This window comes from Bos javanicus, chromosome 1 (genome assembly GCF_032452875.1).
Source record: "Bos javanicus breed banteng chromosome 1, ARS-OSU_banteng_1.0, whole genome shotgun sequence".
NCBI lineage: Eukaryota > Metazoa > Chordata > Mammalia > Artiodactyla > Bovidae > Bos > Bos javanicus.
In genome coordinates, this window is record NC_083868.1 from 129,582,352 (window position 1) to 129,605,971 (window position 23,620).

Sequence of the window (23,620 nt, forward strand, 5' to 3'; positions counted from 1 at the left end):
TTGGCATCCTAATACATATCTGCTAAATATAACCCTTCTAGCCCTTCCACCAGGCTCCTTAGTGGGTCTCATTCTTCCTCTCCTCCCTGATCACTGCCTCACCTTGCCCCACCCCTGCCCACAACTTCAAACGTTTCAACAAAGCTGCTTCCTTGTATTCTATGAGGAATACACCTTAGCAAAAAAACCTTTCTCAAAGCCCTCAGACAGGTATTGCATATTCTGCTTTGGCAACTGCCTGGATATGACTATACCATTCTGCAACTCAAAAGTTGAGTTGCAACTCAAATGGACTTTATAAAATGAAAAGCGGGATTTATGCAGAAAATAAGATGTATTTATTTGCTTTATAGTCAGATTGAAACTAAGGTTCCTTCATATGACAAGCTCCTTTGCTACATTTACATTTGCATAAAGTAATTTATTTTCTTTACTATACAGCTTACATTCATAAAAGTTAGAAAATATAAATAACCAAAAACACCTGTAATTTTTTCTAACTCCCTCAGATATTGACTTTACCTCTATATGTACATACATCTGTATATATGTATGGATATATATATATATGATTCAATTAACATTCACTTTATATGTAAATCTTTTCAGGATAAAGTTATATCTGTATTTATTGTCAATGTCAGAGGCACCAAAGTATGGCCATATTTAGCAAAGAAAACACTTTCTTCTTCTATTTGGATTTTAGTGAACGGATCAAGCACTATCCATGTGAAGTTGCTTTGACATCAAATGCAAAGTCCTGAAACAGTGCGGCTCAACGTGATTTGGATTATCATCTTCAGGTACAAAAACATATCGTGAGCTCAGAGCCCAAGGACTCCATTTCTAAACCTTGGGGCTTGAACTACATTTGAATTCAAATCAAGTAATGCCCTTAGATCAACTTGAGCTGACAAATTCTTTAGAAGAAAGTGGAATAAGGCAATTTGATGGAAATTTTACTGTGCAGTGCCTTGTCACTCCAGATATTTCACCTTTACATTAAATTTTTTTTCAATTAACTTAAAGGTAACTGCTATATGCCTGATATTCAGGCTATCTGTCATTATTATTCATTTATTTATAAGCAGAACTATCATTTACAAGGACCTAATTCTTAAGGAAACATAATTGTTCTAAACTGATCAATTTGCTTATATAAAACTTTGTAAAATCTTTCCTCTGGAAAGAAAGTTAAACATTGGTTGTCAAAGCATATTCCTTGGGGATCCTCAAGCGTATACAGCATTGTTCCAAGGATAATAAAGCTTCAACAAAAATTTGCTGACTTAAGGTGACTTCCTGAAAAAAAAAAAAAAAAAGCAATGCATGCTATAAAATATGCAGAAAGAGCTACTTCACTGGCACTCGAATGAAGTAAAAAAAAAAGTCTATTAATATATCCTGCACCCACTCCCTTCACCCATTTCATTTGAAAAGAATATAGAATCACAGACTTAAAATTCTAAAGAAACTAAATAGAAAGGGAGTTTAGAGTTCATTTTTCCAAAATAAATGTATTTTGTAGGTAACAAAATTGAGACCCAGAGAGTTCATTCCACAAGACCACCCTGAGCCAAAAAGAGTCTCCAGAACCTGCTGGTCATGACTTAACCATGGATAGTCTTAGCACCCCACATATGAAGAACTGATAGAAAGTCTAATGTGTGGACAGCTGTACAGGTCACTAAATGACAAACTCCCAAAACTCTGCTGCCATATTTTCAATGTCTAGCAATTCCCACCTATGAAATCACCCCCTTTATTCATTCAAATCTCACTTTAAACTCTGCCTTCTCTATATATGTTTATTAAAAAGATTTGAAAGTGAACTCACTTGGTCGTGTCCAACTCTTTGCGACCCCATGGACTGTAGCCTACCAGGCTCCTTCGTCCATGGGATTTTCCAGACAAGAGTACTGGAGTGGATTGCCATTTCCTTCTCCAAGGGATCTTCCCAACCCAAGGATCAAACCTGGGTCTTCCACATTGCAGGCAGACGCTTTACCATCTGAGCCACCAGGGAAATCTAAAAGATATGAGGCTAATGCAATTTTTAAAAAGGTAAAGCTATACTTGTATCAAAATCAAAACATGACTAACGATCTGGATATTTATGCTTTCAGGTAAACAAAAGAAATCATTCCATCTACCCCAAATCCCCCAACAAGCTCGCATGGAGTAAATTTAACAAGTTTTAAAATTTTGAAAGGTAATCATACTAAGTGTACAGCATATTATAGTCGAACAATGCTTTTGCAATCAGTCAAAACTTTGCCTCTAGTGTCAGGCAACCATAAGTTTCATTCTTCTTAGAAGACAAGTCAGTGGTTCTCCAACTCAATTTAGTCTCCTGCTGGTTAGTATGTGATTATGTGGTCAAGACTCATTCACTTCATGAAGAAATCCACCTGAGAACCTAACATTTCCTTTAATAGGGAAAGTAACTGACATGCAATGATGAATCAGTAATAGAGCATGAAGATTACCCTACTTGACATTCTTCAATGGTTCCCTAGAGCCTTCAAGGTAAAGTCCTGACTTCTTACCCTGGCAGTCAGGGACTTTCAGGATCTGAGCTTCATCTATCTTCCTGTCCCATTTCTCAATCCTCTCCCTTCTTACTCTTTGGCCCAAGCATGCTTAACTACTTTTAGTTCTCTGGAAAAATCGAACTCTCAAGTCCTTCCACTTAAAATGCCCTATATATACCCTTTTGACATTTGTCTTGCTAGCTCCTACTCAATACTGTAAAGGTTTACTCTATCCATGTGGAGTAGTTATCACGAGGTAATTAATGTCAACTACACCCCAAATACAGGAACAATCAATCCACTTTCAGTGAGACATCAACATTTGTCTTTTCATGACTAAACTTTTGGTAAAATATTTTATACTCACCACTTTCACTGCTTTATCATTCAATCATTTCTTAATCCTTTGCAAACCTATTCCCTCTAGCATTACTTGACTGAAAAAAAAATTTTTTTAAGGCTACTGCTGCTGCTGCTAAGTCGCTTCAGTCGTGTCCGACTCTGTGCGACCCCATAGACGGCAGCCCACCAGGCTCCCCTGTCCCTGTGATTCTCCAGGCAAGAACACTGGAGTGGGTTGCCATTTCCTTCTCCAATGCATGATAGTGAAAGTGAAGTCGCTCAGTTGTGTCTGACTCTTAGCGACCCCATGGATACTGACAATAGTTTTTCCCCCCCAAAACCAAGTTTCCTTAAATTCTCTAAAGCCATCTAGACTACTGTCAATGAATTGAATGATTATAAGTCACCCTATTATATTCTATCTCCCTTTCCTTCTGTAGCATACAGTTTTTCTTGCTGTCTTATTCTAATTGTGCCTTTTCTGTATCATTTTCTGGCTCCACTTCTTCCTCTAAGTAAAGATATTCCTCTTGGTTCACGAGATTCAAAATATTAGCATTAGAATATCTCCCAATCCCTTAACTTCAAAACAAAGTCAAATCATTTGTGTATCTTGTTGATTCTAACTTCTTAGTGAAAAAGAAAAAACTCATAGTCCAGTAGAAAAAGCAGTCATTTTGGAAATAAACTTGGGTTCAGATCTCAAGTATGTCACCAGCTCTTGAGCAGTGTGGCACAGAGCTTATTATTTAACCCATTTGGGCTTCATCGTCTCATGTATTGGGGGCTACCCAGGTAGCATTAGTGGTAAAGAACTGCCTGCCAGACATAAGAGAATGGGTTCAATCCCTGGGCCGGGAAGATCCTCTGGAGGGCATGCTAACCCACTTCAGTCTCATCTATTGGGCTTCCCTGATGGCTCAGACAGTAAAGAATCTGCCTGTGAAGTTACAAATTGAAGAAAATAATGACTATATGTTAGTATTACTATATAAATTGTAGCATGCAAAGTGCATATTTCAATTAAAAAAGTAAGCACTCAATGAAATTTATTCAATATTACTGTTATTTCCATACCCACTTCCTCCAAACTTGTCTCACTGTTCCAATCCATTTCTTCATACACAACAATGAAAGATAAATCTTACAGAGTACATACATAAACATGTTAATTTTCTGGCTTAATTGTTACCAACTGCTTACTGAATCAAAGTCCCATTCCTATTTCAGTAAATTTTCGGATTTTAGCACCATCCTTTCTTTCTAGCCATCTGCTTCATGCACTTCTAAAGAATACCATTCTTCAAGCAAACTAGACTTTTTGTGGTCCAAAAGTCCAGCTCAAATTCTGCCTGCTTATAAAAATTATCTCCCCAGTTGGATATTTTATGCTGAGTATTTTCACTCGTACTTCTTATAAATTTGTAATCCCTTTTAGTTTGGCCACACAGCATGCAGGATATCTCAGTTCCCTGATCAGAATTCAAACCCTTCACCCCTGCATTGAAAGTGCAGAGTCTTAACTGCTGGACTTCCACGGAAGTTTCTTAAATTGTACTCCCTTTGAAGGGAGAAACTAGGCTCTTATTCTTCTACTCACCACTTTGCTAAGTGATGAGACATGTATATATTTTAAAAATACCAACTAGATTTTTCCTCAAGGAATTCTTCTCACTTCCTCAACTTTTAATGAAGGGGTGGGAACAGAAAAGGGAGGAAAGGATGTATGTAGGGTATTAATAGAAGCACAAGTGAGCTTCCACTCGGAAAAAGGAAGAGTTGAAAAGTCACCCTAGAAATCCAATTGTGTCCAATCTTTGGGAAACCATTTATCAATTTGCTAAGCTTGTTCCTATTTATTTTCTTCCCCAGAGTTATTTTCTAACCTTCTAGTCTTCTCTAAACCAAAGAGTACATGGTTTTACTCTTTACTTTTAAACCCACAATTGAACATACAGGGATACACACACACATAATGTAATTTTATGTATTGGTTCATATTTGAGAATCTTATTCCTTTAAAATGAAATTTCTTTCAACCCAAATCCAAGAGGTATAATCTTCAGGCAGCATCTAGTATAGTGCTTTGGATATAGTACAAATTCAGTATGTACATTACATGAAATAATGTATAATGCACAACTACAGAACTTAATGGAAAATATATAGTCCAAGTGAGTATGATACTTGGGGCTAAGCCTCTCATCAATACCAACTAGGTAAACTCTTGGGTGCCTAGTGATGTACAAACATTTTTTTTTTTTTAAGGTGAGGAAAACTAAGACCCACAAAGAAATTACATTAGCAATAAAGCTCCTGCTAAAAGCCAAATTACTTGATGCAGAGTCTATATGTCTCCCTCTGAATATTACTTTCTACACACACACACACAAACTCTTTTCCTTTCTGATAATTTAAAGGTCTACAAAAGCTCCAAGGCTACTTTCAGGCCTTTGCTACACATTTACATGTAGCAAAAGGTCAAAGTTATTTGGCCCACTGTGTTTAGAAAATTTTAAACTAAATTTATTTTAAAAAGTGGGAACTCAGAAGGTGGTGGTAGGCAAATGCTCTAGCAGTTCATTTTGCAATCCCTACGGCTCAGGTCCTTATGCTAGAGTTCAACTACCTTAATGAAGATGTATTTCAGTGGAGGAGAAAGAGCACAGGACTTTGAGGACATATCAAATCCTAATTCTACGATTTACTGTGTGGCCTTGGCTGGGACACTTCTTTGAACTTTAGTTTCCTCATTGGTTTCCTGAAATTCAAAGACGCTTGCTCCTTGGAAGACAAGCTATGACCAACCTAGACAGCATATTAAAAAGCAGAGACATTACTTTGCCAACAAAGGTCCATAGAGTAAAAGCTATGGTTTTTCTAGTAGTTATGTATGGATGGAGGGTGGACCATAAAGAAAACTGAGCACCAAAAAACTGATGCTTTTGAACTGTGCTATTGGAGAAGACTCTTGGGAGTCCCTTGGACTGTAAGATCAAACCAGTCAATCCTAAAAGAAATCAGTCCTGAATATTCATTGGAAGGACTCATGCTGAGGCTGAAACTCCAATACTTTGGCCACCTGATGTGAAGAGCTGACTCATTGGAAAAGACCCTATTGCTGGAAAAGATAGAAGGCAGGAGGAGAAGGGGACAACAGAGGATGAAACGGTTGGACGGCATCACCGACTTAATGGACATGAGTTTGAGCAAGCTCCAGGAGTAGGTGATGGACAGGGAAGCCTGGTGTGCTGCCATCCATGGGATCAGAGACAGGACAGGGCAACTGAACTGACTGAACTGACTTCCTCATCAGTAATATGGAGGTAATTCAGATTTGATGTGAAGATGAGAGGAAAGTATTCTGGCACATAGCCGAAGATTGATATATAATTATAAATGAATGAACAATGAGGTCGATGCTCGACAAAAGGAGATCCTGCAGGCCCTGACGATACTCCTATCTCCTCAGTCAGTTCAGTCGCTCAGTCGTGTCCGACTCTTCCCGACCCCATGAATCGCAGCCAGGTCTCTGGGGAGCTCCAAAGCTGAAGACTCTTCGCTGCCCTTCGATCTCAGAAGTATGAAGCTCAGCCCTGAAAGCCGCCCACGTCTTTCCAACAGAAATCGGTGCCCCGAGCAGGGCCGGGAAAGGACTACATGGGCCTCATTCTCAGGCAGACCAAGGTAAAAGTGGGCTGAGAGCCTCGCTTCATCTTCCCTTCTCTCCTCCGCCTTCTCCCTCTGACAGAACTTCTCAGCTCCTGTGACACAACTCCACTGTGGGGGAGTTTCTCCGGCCGTTAGCACTCGAAAGTAGCATTTCGCTTTTTCTTGTTTTTTTTTTTTTTTTTTTTTTAACTCTCAGTTTGTTTCTACTCCACTATGAGCTGCCCCAAGGCACTGCAAAGGATTCTAGAGGCCACACCCCGCTTTCTCCGGAGGCGCCAGGTCCGCTTAGGGCAGTCTGGAGGCCCTGTTGCCTAGGAAACTGGGGCGGGGCTTAGGAAACCAGCCCTGCGCCGACTTTGCGCAGGCGCTCGCTCTGGTCTTTACTATCGCGAGAACTCCGCCCGGAAGTTCCACGTCAGTCAGTCGCCTGGTCAGCGGGTCGGTGGGTTTCTCCAGGACTTCTTGGTCTGTAGCGAGTGAGGGCGCCCGGGCTCGGACCGACGGAGCCATGGTAAGTCCAGGCCTTGCAGGAGGCAGTGGGGCCCCATGTGGCCAAGGCCAATTCTTGGGGCTCCTGGCCTGGGACCCGCAGTTGTCCGCGGCCTGGGTTCCTGCTGCAGCCACCGCCTCAGGCCTTGAGGGGTCCTGGTCCAGTTTGAATTCTGGAAGGGAAGAGGCGGCAGGTCGTTTGGGAAGACAGTGCCTGGACGGTCCCTGATTTCGGTGCTTACGACGTTTGCTAGAGCTTCTGCGGTCTGCAGTGTAGGGAAATATAGGAAGCCGAAAATGTTGAATTCTGTAGGTTTTGATGAAACTACCTCATTGTGCCTTTAAAACGGTGACAGCTGATTTTGCACTCTTCTGCTTATTTTGGTATAGTATGCCGCAAACTACGAACTTAAACAGGGAGGCGCCCCCATCCCCCCCACCTTTCGAAATGTGAATGGATCCTATAGAGTCAAAAGTGGAATTTCAGATGCTTTGGAATCCCAGCTTAAGTGTCAAGGGAGAAGCGAAGAGTTGGGACGTATTTTATAAAACTGGTTGGCCTGCTTGTCTGCATTTGCAAATATAGTGACTGAAGAATGACCCTGAAAAGATCCTGATGCTGGGAAAGATTGAAGGCAGGAGGAGAAGAGAGCGACAGAGGATGAGATGGTTGGATGGCATCACTAACTCAATGGACATGAGTTTGAGTAAACGGGAGTTGGCGATGAACAGGGAGGCCTGGCGTGCTGCAGTCCATGGGGTTGCAAAGAGTCGGACACGACTGAGTGACTGAACTGAAGAATGACAGTCATACAGCATTTTTGACAAATGACAGATCATCACACCGTTTTTTTATTATCACCCCCAAATATGCGCTAAAATATTTTTGCATTTAAGTTATAATAGTAAGAAAAACAGTGCGATAGTGTGAGAATTTCTTTCCAAAAGCATGCAAGAGATTGTGTATTTTGTATTTAAACATTTTCTTGCTTTTTTTTTTTTTTTTAACTTGTTAGGCAACACAGGTTCAGAGATTTTGGAGCTTGAAGACCTTAGGGATTAATAAGTCCAGGTCCCTCACCTTGCAGTTAAAAGGGGGGAAAAAAGTTTAAGGCTAATTGCTGCAGAGTTTTAACTGCAACAGAAGTTGATTCCCTGGGGAAACTTGTGAACATTATGAATATTTCCATAAAAATGCATAAACATAAAAATTTAATGGGCTCACTCACAGATACTCTCACCCACCAATACTCATTCATGAGCCTTCTTGGGTCCCCAGATAAGAGCCCCAGAACAAAACTTGAGTCCTCCTACCTTGTATTACCAAGGACCTGCTCTGGAGTGTGCTGTGGTTTTCAAAATGGACATTTTTGGAAACAGCCCCTTGCATCTGCCTAATTTAGTTTTCTTTTGCAATTTTTAAGAGTATTTTTATAATTAAATATTTCATTCTTTAATACATTTAAAATCTTTTACAAAAGATTTTAAATGTAAATTTGTTCACTCATTTACCATAGAGCGTTTACTGTGTGCCATGGATTTTGCTAAACATTTGCTTCCTAATTCTCGTAGCAGGTGGGAGAGTGAGTTATAAATGTTCATGGAGTGGTTAAAATAGGCAAGGCACTGTTCTTACTGCTTAATACTGAATTTAATTCTCATTACACTAAGGGATAGATAATAGTCAATAGTTTTGTATACATCAAACCTGAGGGAAGTTAAGTAAACTTGCCCACTGTCATGCATTTGAGATGAGCAGTGGAACTGAAGCTTGAGTGCATCATGATTCTTTAGATCTTGATTATCCTATCTGTTCTTAAACCTCTTTTGTTGTTGTTTAATCGCTCAGTCACGTGACCCCATGGACACACCGAGGCTCCTCTGTCCATGGGATTTTCCAGGCAAGAATTCTGGAGTTAATTGCCATTTCCTTCTCCACGGGATCTTCTCAGTTCAGGGACTGAACCCATGTCTCCTGTATTGGCAGGCAGATTCTTAAGTGCTGAGCCACCACGGAAGCCTCCCATACCCAAATATATAAAGTGCTGAATATTACACATGAATGAGCTCTTAAGGAGCATCTACTCTAGAAACCAAAAAGAGACGTGCACAAATATTAAACGTTAAATTCTGTAGGATCCTGCAGGAAAGGATACTTCTAGTAGGGTAATCCAAAAGATTATATGATGGCAGTGACGTTTAAGCTAAGTCCTAAATGCCTTCGGCCTTGGGGAGATACAAGGAGATGTTTAGAGTTAAGGCTGTAATATGAGTATCTTTCCTGATAGCTCAGTTGGTAAAGAATCAGCCTGCAATGCAGGAGACCCCGGTTGGATTCCTCAATTGGGAAGATCCCCTGGAGTAAGGGAAAGGCTACCCACTCCAGTGGAAAATTCCATGGATGGAGAAGCCTGGTGGGCTACAGTCCTTAGGGTTGCAAAGAGTCAGACACAACCGAGTAACTTCACTTTCATTTTCACCCACTCCAGTATTCTTGGGCTTCCCTTGTGGTTCAGTTGGTAAAGAAGCCACCTGCAATGCTGGAGACCTGGGTTTGATCCCTGGGTTGGGAAGATTCTCTGGAGAAGGGAAAGGCTACCCACTCCAGTATTCTGGCTTGGAGAGTTCCATGGTCTGAATAGTCCATGGGGTCGCAAAGAGTCAGACATGACTGAGCCACTTTCAGTCACTTTTATGAGTACCTTACTTGTCTTGGTATTCCACAGTCCCTAGTACGATGTCTCATTCAAAGTAGGCACTAAAATATTGGGAGAAATGCAGCAAGAGCCCTTGGCTCTTGAGATTGTGCACTAGGGGCATGTTGTTATACTGGTATTGCTTTGTACCTTGGGCCACCTTCACTTTTACTCAGTAATCAATCATTTAAAACATTTTTTAATGGTAAAATGTGCATAGTTTAAAAGTGTACAATTTCCTCATTGGCTGGAGAAAAAGTATGAGATATGCTGGCTTATGTTAAACTCCCACCATGATTCCTGGCATATAATAGACACATCATGTTTGCTAACTATGGAGAGACCAGAAAAAAAGTTAATATTTGTGAAGGTAATTAATGGGGCAAGATTCAGAAATAGATGAAGTGAAAAAGTCCTGCTTCAGGAAGGAATGTGAAAATAATGGTTTAAAAGTAGAAAGTTTGAGATGGAGAAGACATTTTTGTGGCGATTGTGAAGAGCCAGAGAACTTAGATCTTTTAAAGGAAAGTAAGAGGTGGAGGTTGTTGCCAGAAGTAGGGGAGGCATTTATAGAAGTGAGAACCAGGTTTGAAGTAGTCAGTGACCCAGATTTAATAGATGTCCAAAACAATAAATAAGAGCTTTGTGAGGTGTTTGCTATGTCTCAGGAAATTACCTCTGCTGAAATCATTTAGCAGGCTTCATTTGTGTAGAAAAGTAATGTTAAATTTCTCTCCCATTCATGAACATCACAGAAGATAGCAAAAATAAAAATTTGATGGTAACTAAACTTGCCAAGTAAACTCTTAGGTTGTGTTTAAAACCTGCTGAAGGAGAAACAGGTTTTAAATCAGTCTTCCTCATATCTGCTTCCAAGAGAGAACTGAGACTACTGCCATAAGCCATCAGTGTGTATAATGAATTAACTTTTCTCCTAAAAAGCCATCCTTGGAAGAACTGAGAAAATAGTTATTCAGATCATTTTTTTTTCTGTGGTTCGGATGACAAATCCAGGTTGAAAAATGCTGTTTTAAACTCTTAGTATTTATGACAAGAGAGTATTTTAGCTTTGGTTCAAAATTCTTCTAATTTCCATTTGGTTATTATAACTTAAATCCATTAAAATATTATAAACATTCCCATTTGACTCCAGAGCCCTTCATGGACATGGCCCTTATTGATCCCACATTACATTGTCTAGCATTTACTATAATAACACTATTGCCAAAATACATCTACGATTCTCTGAAGAATTCAATTTAAAAAAATAGTAAAGGTATAATTGACATATTATTATGTTAGTTTTAGGTGTCTAATACAATGATTTGATATTTATATATAGTAAAACAATCACCACAATAAGTCCAGTTAACATTTGTCACCATATATAGTTATAAAATTGTGTGTTTTTGTGTTTTTTTCTTGTAATGAGAACATTTAAGATCTACTCTCTTAGCACCTGTCAAATACACAACACTGTATTAACTGCTTTGCTGTACAATACATCTCCATGATTTACTTTATAACTGGAAGTTTGTACCTTTTGACCCCCTCTAGCTATTTCTCCCTCTTCTACACTCCACCTCTGGCAGCTACCAATCTGTTGTTCTCTGTATCTATGAGCCAGTTTTTTTTTTTTTTTCTCATGTATCAACCAGAACAACATATCACAACATATTGAGGGCCAAAGTAGATACGAGAAATGAACTGTCTTGTTAAGTCAGAATTTAAAGAGTTCTGCAGAACTGTAAACATTGCTACTCTTATCACTGAATTTCTTTCAAAGCTGTAGTTATTTTGTTTAACGTGAATAGGTTTAGTTTGTTTTTGAAAATGAATTAATACATGAATATTTTAAAGTTGTCTTAGTTTTAATTTTTAACATGATAAATATTAATAAATATAATCTACATAAATAAGGTGGCTCAAACGGTAAAGAATCTGCCTGCAATACAGGAGACTCGGGTTCGATCCCTAAATTGGGAAGATCCTTTGGAGAAGGGAATGGCAACCCACTCCAGTATTCTTGCCTGGCGAATTCCATGGACAGAGGAGCCTGGCGGGCTACAGTCCACGGGGTTGTAAAAGAGTTGGACACAACTGAGCCTTTCACCTTTCACCCTTCACATAAACAGAAGCTTTTTAGTGTCCTCAAAAATTAATACTGTAAAGGTGTCTGTAAACCAAAAAGTTTGACAAGTGCTGCTATGAGTTAAAGTTTTTTAAATAGTCGTATTTTTTGTATGTATGAGTGAATAAGTAGGTGCTTTAGACTTTAAACTGTGGCTACAGTTTCGCAAAGTAAAAACTGAATTGTTTTGTATGCATGTTCAGTTCAATTCAGTTCAGTCGCTCAGTCGTGTCCGACTCTCTGTGACCCCATGAATCGCAGCATGCCAGGCCTCCCTGTCCATCACCAACTCCCGGAGTTCACCCAGACTCACGGTCTGTTTTTACTCAAGATCGCAAACATGTTTCATTTGACATGGCAATATAACATTTTGTTTGCTTGTTTTTCATGTTTCTCCTTAGCCTCTGCGACTAGATATCAAGAGAAAACTTACTGCTCGATCCGATCGAGTTAAGAGTGTGGATTTGCATCCTACAGAGCCATGGATGTTGGCCAGTCTTTACAATGGTAGCGTGTGCGTTTGGAATCATGAAACACAGGTAGAAATTTTTAAGGACTTTATTAGAAATACTGTCTTAGACTGTTTATAATGAAAGAAAATAAATATAATGGTAGTGTGTGTATGTGTGTGTGTATATATATATATACTGCTTTTCCAAATAAATTGGTACAAAGTATTTTTAATAAAGATAAGCTAACATTTATGAAGATAGAGCTTGTGGTAGAAACTGTTCTGGGCTCATTGTATCCAATATTGAAGTATTAAGTTCTCATGTAGGTAGTATTAGCTCTTCTTTGAAGAAACTGACCAATATAAGATCACTTGCTCTAGATAATAGTATTTAATGGTGCTTAATTTGCCATTCAGTGAGTATTCTAAAAATCTTAAAAATGGGATTTTTACTTTTACTAATTTTCCCCCACATGCTTAATATAATGCATGGTGCAGATAACTTTCAGGCAGCCATACAGATTATAGACAATATCAGAGAGATGTTTGCAGTCAGCTTTTCATTACATGTGGAAATATGTCTTTACAGATTATGTGTCTTAAATGCTTTCCTCTGAGTAAGTAATATATTTTTCAACTTAGTTTATCTTTTCCAGTCTTTTTTGGCCATCCTTAATCTTTTTCTTTCAATGTATAGAACATATAGTCAGCACTATACTATACAGTTTTGTGTCTATTTATACAGTAATTATCCCCAACATCCAAGGTTAAGTTTTTAAAATCCAGATAAAATTCGCATTTGAGGGGTTTAAGATGGCAAAAATAGGCCTTAGGAGGAACCAAGTTCAAAAGTAAACTTAACAGCTTATATCATTCTAATGAAACAGTAAGGACTGCACATTCAACTAGGACCCCACCAGTGATATTTTATTCACATTAACATTTTGTTTTCTGCTGTATCCCAGTGTCTATGACGTTAACCTGACATACAATAAGTGCTCAGTAACTATGTGTTGAACTACTGAATAATAAACTTTCCTATCAGTATATCACTAATTCAGAATTTCTGTCCTCTGCAGTTTCAAATCTTGTGAATTCCTTTTGCCTTGCTGTGGAAAGGATGCTTGCTAACTGCTTTTGGTGGGGTAGGGGATCTATTCTATCCAAATGTTTAAAATCTTTCTGATTTTGTGCTTAACAGATACATTGGTGCCTCCCCCACCCCCGCCATGCTTCTTAGGGGTTCCCTCTGTCAGCTCCATTTTACCATCGCTCACTCTCCTTCCTCTCACTATGGTATGCTCTAAAGCCCAGGTGTACTTCCCTTACTTTTACTATAATGTAACTGCTTGATTCAGGTCATCTACTTTGCTTCATCTTTGTGTTTGTACCCTTCTGTGCCCTTCTGCAGGACCATCTGCTTCCCCCTTCATAATTCATCTCATTGGTAATTTTTAAAATTTCCTTCTTTCCTTCAAGAAAATAAGGTTCTGTGAGGACAGGGCTTTTCCTAGTGTTAATTCCCATTGTTATTTCAAGTGGGCACCTGACAGTCAGGCTCGCAGTAGATACTCAGTAAGTCTTATTGAATGGTTGATTTGTTTTGGATGTCCCTGCTTTTCTTCCTTTATCACCAACAGAAGTTACTTGGCACTCATGTATATGGAGAGCAAGATGCTTGAAAGAGCCGAAAAGGTTTTAGGGAGTAAATTCAAATGTTCTTGAATTTCAAATGAGGAATTATATACTCTTTGCGGTGATGGGTGCAGCAGTTAAAAAATCAGTATGTTAGAATTTGAAGCCATCCTGCTAATTAAATGATGTGGGGAAGACTTAACCATGTTGAGGCTTGATTTACTTACCTAAATGAAAATGATATGTTGCCTTTCTTACTTCACAGGATTGTCAGAATGATTAAATCAAATTAGATTAAATTGTGTATGAAACCTGTCAGGCACCATACAAGTATTTCTTTATTTACTTACTTCTCATTGGTGATTTATATGTTGAGTGTGTAGTATTTCATCCTTTTTATCTTGTTTAGTTTCTGGAGTAGGAAGACCATCCCTTAGGTCATTTGTATCAGCCATAGCACTTAACGTAGACCTGAACCATGACTGTTAGTGCTATGGCTGCTTTATTTTTTACTGCTCAGCAGATCCCTGAGTTTGTTGCCTCCTTAAGAGGCCTTACAAATAGCTGTGAAAAGAAGAGAAGTGACAAGCAAAGGAGAATAGGAAAGATATACCTATCTGAATGCAGAGTTCCAAAGAATAGCAAGGAGAGATAAGAAAGCCTTCCTCAGCGATCAATGCAAAGAAATAAAAACAACAGAATGGGAAAGACTACCGATCTCTTCAAAAAATTAGAGATACCAAGGGAACATTCATGCAAAGATGGGCTCAATAAAGGACAGACATGGTATAGACCTAACAGAAGCAGAGGATATTAAGAAGAGGTGGCAAGAATACACAGAAGAACTATACAAAAAAAGAACTTCACAACCCAGATAATCACAATGGTGTGATCACTTACTTAGAGCCAGACATCCTGGAAAGTGAAGTCAAGTGGGCCTTAGGAAGCATCAATATGACAAAGCTAGTGGAGGTGATGGAATTCCAGTTGAGCTATTTCAACTCCTAAAAGATGATGCTGTGAAAGTGCTGCACTCAGTATGTCAGCAAATTTGGAAAACTCAGCAGTGGCCACAGGACTGGAAAAGGTCAGTTTTCATTCCAGTCCCAAAGAAAGGCAATGCCAAAGAATGCTCAAATTATTGCACAATTGCACTCATCTCACACGCTAGTAAAGTAATGCTCAAAATTCTCCAAGCCAGGCTTCAGCAGTGAACTTCCAGATGTTCAAGCTGGTTTTAGAAAAGGCAGAGGAACCAGAGATCAAATTGCCAACATCTTCTGGGTCATTGAAAAAGCAAGAGAGTTCCAGAAAAACATCTATTTCGCCTTTACTGACTATACCACAGCCTTTGACTGTGTGGATCACAATAAACTGTGGAAAATTCTGAAAGAGATGGGAATACCAGACCACCTGACCTACCTCTTGAGAAACCTATATGCAGGTCAGAAGCAACAGTTAGAATTGGACATGGAACAACAGACTGGTTCCAAATAGGAACAGGAGTACGTCAAGGCTGTATATTGTCACCCTGCTTATTTAACTTCAATGCAGAGTACATCATGAGAAACGCTGGGCTGGAAGAAACACAAGCTGGAATCAAGATTGCTGGGAGAAATATCAATAACCTCAGATATGCAGATGACACCACCCTATGGCAGAAAGTGAAGAACTAAAGAGCCTCTTGATGAAAGAGGAGAGTGAAAAAGTTGGCTTAAAGCTCAACATTCACAAAACTAAGATCATGGCATCCAGTCCCATCACTTCATGGCAAATAGATGGGGAAACAGTGTCAGACTTTATTTTGGGGGGCTCCAAAATCACTGCAGATGGTGACCGCAGCCATGAAATTAAAAGATGCTTACTCCTTGGAAGGAAAGTTATGACCAACCTAGACAGCATATTGAAAAGCAGAGACATTACTTTGCCAACAAAGGTCCGTCTAGTCAAGGCTATGGTTTTTCCAGTGGTCATGTATGGATGTGAGAGTCAGACTGTGAAGAAGGCTGAGCGCCGAAGAATTGATGCTTTTGAACTGTGGTGTTGGAGAAGACTCTTGAGAGTCCCGTGGACTGCACGGAGATCCAACCAGTCCATCCTGAAGGAGATCAGTCCTGGGTGTTCACTGGAAGGACTGATGTTGAAGCTGAAACTCCAATACTTTGGCTACCTGATGCGAAGAGTTGACTCATTTGAAAAGACCCTGATGCTGGGAGGGATTAGGGGCAGGAGGAGAAGGGGACGACAGAGGATGAGATGGTTGGATGGCATCACCAACTTAGTGGACATGAGTTTGGGTAAACTCCGGGAGTTGGTGATGGACAGAGAGGCCTGGTGTTTTCCGGTTCATGGGGTCGCAAAGAGTCGGACACAACTGAGCGACTGAACTGAACTGAACTAAGAGCTTTTGTGCGTTACCATGTCATCTTGTAGGTTGCATGTTCTGCCTGCTCAACGTGTGTCTGTATCACAGTCAGCTGGTAATGATTGTGCAGGTTGGAGCTCATGTCCCCACTTATCCAGTCTTTTCTGAAGAATCTTTGAGGTCTTGCTCAAGAAGCCAGATTGGGCTCAACAGTTCTTATGAACCAATTCCTATTTTTAAATTTGGTGCACCTGGTTAATCAATCATAATATGCTCTTTTCACTATTCTCTAGTACAGAAACAGATACAGAAAAGTGATAGTTTGGGGCTTCCCTGGTGGCTCAGTGGTAAAGAATCCACCTGTCAATGCAGGAGACACGGATTCGATACCCAAACCAGAAGCATACCACGTACTGCAGAGCAGCTAAGCCCGTGCACCACAGCTGTTGATTCTGTGCTCCAGAGCCTAGGAACAGCTACTACTGAGCCCATGTGCCACAACTGCTGAAGCCTGTGCACCCTTGCGCCTGTGCTGTGCTTTAAGAAAGGCCACTGCAATGAGAGGCCCATGCACAACAACTAGAGAAGAGCCCCCAGTCTCCACAACTAGAGAAAAACTTGTGCAGCAGGAAGACCCAGAACAGCCAAAAAATAAATTGTATATATAAAAAAAGAATGAAATAATTTTTTAAAAGGGATAGTTTGACTTTCAGAATTTTAGAGAACAAAGTATCAAAGTGGGAGGACAAAGAAATGCATTCGTTGTTGTTCTTTCTGGCACGGTCTTCTAGTTTTCCACCTTTATCCTGTGTGTATCATTCTTTTCTGAGCAGCTTTCTATCCTGTGTATATAATTCTATTCTGAGCAGCTTTAAAGGACATCTTAATCACTGTGAGGAATTAGAAATCACTTAGTTCATCACTAAAAAGAAACAGCTTCTGTATGGAAGTATATTGCTGAAGTATACAAAAGAATTGTATATTGTTTATAAGTTTATTTTATGAATTTATGGGTTTAATTTTTAAAAGAACAAAACTAAGAGCTAATTCATTCAATAAATACTTATTACACGTGGGTTGTTTTTCATCTGCTGTTCTTAGGCTCTAGGTATACAGTGGTGAACAAGATTCCCACCCTCAGGGGGCTTAGCAGGAAAGACTGACATTAAGCATGTAATTATGAAAGTGCTATGTTGTAAAAGTGGAGTATAAGGTTCTTTGGGTGGGTTTTCAGGTGGAGGGAATGGGAGCAAAGGTAAGGCTGAGAGTAGCTAAGGATGGGGCTAGAGAAGTAGGGAAGGACTGGAGCACAGAGGATGGGGAGATTCATCTTGTGGATATTTGCTTTCTTTTTTCTTTTATAAGTATTTTAGGTTTGAATCTGTTTAAGAAAAGATGATTGGTCAGTGTTTTCCATTCGACTGCTTTTATATTTTAGCTAGAGAATATTTTTAAGATTAGAAGTGATCTAAATAATTGGATGTTTTAAATATAACAGAAAAGATTTTTCAGTTGTTTTTTCATAACTCAAAGTGGTATGTTCTTGTTACATTTTTAAGACACTGGTGAAAACATTTGAAGTATGTGATCTTCCTGTCCGAGCTGCAAAGTTTGTTGCAAGGAAGAATTGGGTTGTAACAGGAGCGGTAAGTAAGCATATGAATTTCTAATCCCATTTCTGAATTGGTCAGTGATTACCTAAATGAGTTGCAGAATTTTGATTCTTGCTTTCTTTTGTTAATTAGTGCAGTGTTTTGAAGCCTGAACTTTATACCTTGAGCCTATAGTATATTTTTTTGTGCAGTTTACTTCATAAGAGTAATGATGGTTTTTAAATTTTCATTTCTAGGATGACATGCAGATTAGAGTATTCAATTACAACACTCTGGAGAGAGTTCATATGTTTGAGGCACATTCAGACTACATTCGCTGTATTGCTGTTCATCCAACCCAGCCTTTCATTCTAACCAGCAGTGGTAAGAGATGACCCCTATTGGTCATGTAGGTCTCTTTGAGTAATTCATTTTCATTTAGTGAGACATGCAATTCATTTACTGCTGTTACAAGTAGAGTTCTGATTTCAAGCAGCCTTTAAACTATTTAAATCCATTAACATGCTATCAGTGCTGCTTGCTTTTGTATTTTAATGAATGTCAGCTCTACTTAGGATTTGTGTAGCAGTTGCTCTGATTCCTGTCAGGGAAGACCTGAAGGTCTAGATGTGGAACATCTGCTGAACAGAAAGCTAATTTACCTGCTGAGTGAGTGAGTTTTTGGCAGATTGCCATATACTCTAGTCAGTTTTATCTTTATATTCAGACTAGTTTGCACCTTGGTATTATGTATAAAGCAGTGGAGCTTTTTGGAAGGCAGTTAAAACACGTTGCCGGAGAAGGCAATGGCACCCCACTCGAGTACTCTTGCTTGGAAAATCCCATGGATGGAGGAGCCTGGTAGGCTGCAGTCCATGGGGTTGCTAAGAGTCGGACACGACGGAGCGACTTCACTTTCACTTTTCACTTTCATGCATTGGAGAAGGAAATGGCACCCCACTCCAGTGTTCTTGCCTGGAGAATCCCAGGGACGGGGGAGCCTGGTGGGCTGCTGTCTATGGGGTCACACAGAGTCAGACACAACTGAAGTGATTTAGCAGTAGCAGTAAAACAAGTTGCACTAAATTGGTAATAGCTCTTTGAAACATTTTTAAGTTAGAAATTGAGAAGTATTTCAGAACTTTTTTTAACCAGTTGAAGCCTGGCGTGCTGCAGTCCATGGGGTCGAAGAGAGTCAGACATGACTAAGCAACTGAACTGATTAAAAGAGAAATGCTTGTTTCTGAAATAGTCATTGTCATCATTATTCAGTCATACTTAGACGCTAATTAAACTTGTTATTCTCTTATCATTCTGTAAAACCCATTGAGTCTATTTTAAATTTTTTCCATGAAAATTGTATATTTGCTATTAGTAATCTCTTTTATCTCCATTCTTCAGAAAGTTAAAATTATTCTTAGAATAAGCATTTTGAAAAAATCTGTTCAATTCTGATTCGGTGTCTGTAAGTCATGGAATATATGATTTGTGTTAGATTTTCTTCCTTAAAAAGGCACAGAGATTCTGCACCTTAGTTCTGAATGAAAGAAATAGATATTGCAACTAAGTGGAGACTTTCTTTTGGTCTAGATGACATGCTTATTAAACTCTGGGACTGGGATAAAAAATGGTCTTGCTCACAAGTGTTTGAAGGACACACCCATTATGTAATGCAGATTGTGATCAACCCTAAAGATAACAACCAGTTTGCTAGTGCTTCTTTGGACAGGACAATCAAGGTAAGATGCCCATTGTTTGTGTCAGTTATGCTTGTTGGTGAGATATAATTGTGTTAGGTATTTTACTGCTGTCTTCCCAGAAAGTTATTCCTATCTTAGAAGTTTCCCTCAAAAGCTCATTTTGAAGCAAAATAGGACTTCTTATTTTGATTCAGAAGGGCATATTCTGTTTAGAAAAATGGTGTGGCAACTCAGTGCTCTTAATGGAGGGGTGTTTCTCCACGTGGAAGCAGTATATTGTAAGAGTTTTAAACCTCTGCAAACCCAGAATAAGAAAATGCCTGTGTCTTCTCTAGGTCACTGTTTTCCTCTTTGTTAGTGTATTTGCTGTTTCCTTCTGCTGATTATTAATCTATTTCATTTGCCTCCATTCTCTTTTTCTTACTCTATTTCTCCATACCACTGCCAGTTATCTTTCTAAAACATGGGTTCCGTCTTGTCAGTTCCCAATCTAAGGGTAAAGTCCAGATGCCTTGGTGTGGAATACAAGGGTTTGCAAGACCAACCTTAGCTAATGTTAGGAGTCATGTCCTGTAAACCTGGTCTCCTCACCATTTTCTCAAGAAGCCATGAATGTTCACGGAACCTTACCTCATTCAGCTGGTCCCTCTGCCTACAGTATTCTTTATTCTCCCTTTTTGATTTCTTTCCTCTGGAGAATTACTCATCTTTCAAGGCTTAGCAGTTATTTACTCTGAGAAGCTCCCTTCAGACATCCATTTCACCCCTAGACAGAGCCATTCTCATCCCATTCCTTCCATTCTTTTTGGCCTCTTATGGCCTTCCTGCTGAATAATAATGGGAAATCTTTATTCCTGAAATGTTGATGTTTGGGGCAGGAACTGTATGTTACCCTTCTCCCGCAAGCAGACACACATTGGCAAGCAGCACAGTGCCCTGTCTGTATTAGATGCATGTTGCAGTGAGTGCACATATATTCCTTTTCCCACTGTAGTATTTAAAATATTTCCATATGCATAGATTTAACTTCGCTTACATGAACAGGCTTACATCTATGTAACATTTTTATTAGTTTTCCTTTAACTTATATAAACTGTTGTCTTCTGTTTGACAACTTATTATTAAATAGTACATGTTGAATATCTTAGGGCTTTGAATTACTTTATTATCATTTTTCTTTTACTAAATTATCCTTGTTTTTGACATAGGTTGAAAACTTTGAAATTAGTTTCAAACTTTCTTCACTAAATTCGATATAACTTGAGGACAAAATTGTCTTACCTTTGGCCCTAGTAAAGTTTGTTTACATATCTTTGTACTCCCCACGGGGCCTCCCATGTAGTGGTCATACAAAATAAATATTTGTAGAGATAAAGCTCAATAGCAGTGCTGTAGTAATATTTGACTGCTTTTTCATACTTGAAATTTTTTGATTAAAGCAGTAATTTTTTTCCTTTTAATACATCTCACTAAGTCCATTTTCATTAGCTTTGTGTTACTAATAACTCTCTCATAACATCATTTCCTACCCTTACAGTAGTGTTTCTCAAAGTCAAGACACCTGGGGTGTCTGTTGAAAATCTAGATTCCTGAATTTCATTGTAGTTCCACTGAATCATAATCTCTAAGGATAAAGCCTGGAATTTGGCATTTCAGAGAATGCCATAGTGATTCTGCCCTCTGGAAATTCAAGTAAAGTGAGAAAGAACCCAAACACGTGGGTGAAAAACTGAGCATTCTTCAGCTTCTCTGCTGGGCTTTGGCATTTCTGTGACCTGTCAGGGGTGTGGTGGAGCTGCCTTCTGAAATGAAGGCCCCATGTTGACTGGCAGATGCTGTTGCTCTCTGAAGGTGTGGCAGCTGGGCTCATCGTCCCCAAACTTCACTCTGGAGGGACATGAGAAAGGTGTGAATTGCATTGATTACTACAGTGGTGGTGACAAGCCATACCTCATCTCAGGAGCAGATGACCGTCTTGTGAAAATATGGGACTATCAGGTACAGTTTTTTCATAGCTTACTTATGTTAGATGTACGTCTCACTGTTTCTTACAGGACAGTTCAAACTTGGGTTGTTGAACTCTGTTTTGAGCATAATAATAAGGCATCAGGAATTGCACCTAAACTGTGGTCTCAGAATTCCCCATGAAAATAACAACAAATGCTTATTAAGAGTTTAAAAATAAAATGCCATCATGTTCATTTTTCATTTACTACTAGAAATGAGAAATTTCAAGGTTTTAATTAAAATGAATTCTTATATCCTTTAGTATCCTCATTGGCAGACTTCCATTTGTATTTCAAAACTAGCACACTAGTGACCAATGTCAGACATCACAATAGTGCTATCATTTTGCCACATAAACTCTTGTAAACCTGATTATGAACTCTTATTTCTACACTTTTTATCTCCAAGATTTTAAATTTTAATTTTTTTGTTTCTCACCCACTCCAGTGTTCTTGCCTGGAGAATCCCAGGGACAGGGGAGCCTTGTGGGCTGCCATCTATGGGGTCGCACAGAGTCAGACATGACTGAAGCGACTTAGCAGCACATCAAAATAACCACGAATAGTTAATAAAAAGAGGCCTAGAAAACCACTTATCGTGAGATACTCAAATCTGTGTTTAAATGCAGGATAAAAACATTAAAGACATCTTAGGAAATGGGGGCACTGATACTTAGATGAAAACCAGCTCTTTCAGGGTGTGTGTGTGTGTATGTTTTCTTCTTTAAATATGATAGTTACTTTTGCCTGTACTATCAAATAATGAGAAAACATGTACACAATATGATGATTCTCTTTCAAAAATCTCTGTATTGAATATTGTTTAGATTTTTATGACCATTATCATTGATTGTGTATCTGTGCTCGGGGAAAATTAAGGATGAGTTATTGTTTTCCACTAATAAGAGTGTTTTCTGTGTATTGACTATAGAATAAAACTTGTGTACAGACACTGGAGGGACATGCCCAAAATGTGTCTTGTGCCAGTTTTCATCCTGAGCTGCCCATTATCATCACAGGTTCAGAAGATGGTAAGTTAGAAATGTATATTTATTCCTATGCTTATCATTCATTGCTGAGTGGATACGTAAGCCAGCTTAGTGCCCTACGCTTTCATTGGAAGTTTCAAAAGATTTTGCTATTTTTTAATAGAGTAGATTACTTAAGCTATAGTAGAGTACAAGGACATTGTTACTATCATTATCATCATCATGATTCTGATGTGTTTTGACTCTGTTAGGTACATAAGAGGACACCTAGAAGTGCTAGGGGAAGACGGAAAAAGCCTGTGCTTTGGAGTCTGAAATCCTGGGATCAGATTCAGGCTCTGCCACTTCATAGATGTGTGGTTTAGATACATTATGAAATGGGAATAGATATACCTGCCTCATAGGATCATAGTGCAAGGATGTGGAGAAATAACATAGAAAGCATCTGGCATGTAGTAGGCACTGTACCCAGGAATCCTGTCATTTCACACATAAAAATGACATTTCTTTGTTTTAGCTTGTTATGTACTTTCTATTATATGTTTATGTTGCTCTATAAAGTCACAGACAACAGATCAAAAATGAAGCTTCCAGGAAGTGTGTTGTGTTTGAATATAAAGAATTCCACGTGGCTGGTCCACCTGACAGTTCACTTTTGGGTATTCAAGTCAAATGGCTGATTCACATTGTTTTTTCAGGAACTGTGCGTATTTGGCATTCAAGCACCTATCGCCTTGAGAGTACTTTGAATTATGGAATGGAGAGAGTATGGTGTGTGGCCAGCCTGCGAGGGTCCAATAACGTTGCTTTGGGCTATGATGAAGGGAGCATCATTGTTAAGGTAATCTCTCATTGCACTGTCTCTGAATAGGGTATACAGGGGGAGCAGTTTTCTTCTAAGTCACCAGCTTTGTTAAACTGGCACTCTGTCATTGAGCTATGTACTTAAAAGAGATTAGGTACTGGCGAGGAGAGTTAAGTGGAAGAAAGGAGCCCTCCATTAAATGAAAATAGAAAA

General features: G+C 39.1%; 1 protein-coding gene across 1 annotated transcript in view; it reads left to right on the top strand.

The window, feature by feature from the left end:
• Window positions 1–6,928: 6,928 nt before the first annotated feature.
• The window catches only part of COPB2 (COPI coat complex subunit beta 2), a 32,988-nt gene continuing 16,296 nt past the window's right edge, over window positions 6,929–23,620 (top strand). Inside the window, exons 1-8 of the mRNA XM_061420378.1 lie at window positions 6,929–7,059; window positions 12,266–12,403; window positions 17,875–17,961; window positions 18,165–18,291; window positions 19,498–19,646; window positions 21,459–21,605; window positions 22,545–22,644; window positions 23,301–23,443. Coding sequence (XP_061276362.1) covers window positions 7,057–7,059; window positions 12,266–12,403; window positions 17,875–17,961; window positions 18,165–18,291; window positions 19,498–19,646; window positions 21,459–21,605; window positions 22,545–22,644; window positions 23,301–23,443 — 894 coding nt within the window. The 5' untranslated portion in view covers window positions 6,929–7,056. The remainder of the gene's footprint in view (window positions 7,060–12,265; window positions 12,404–17,874; window positions 17,962–18,164; window positions 18,292–19,497; window positions 19,647–21,458; window positions 21,606–22,544; window positions 22,645–23,300; window positions 23,444–23,620) is intronic.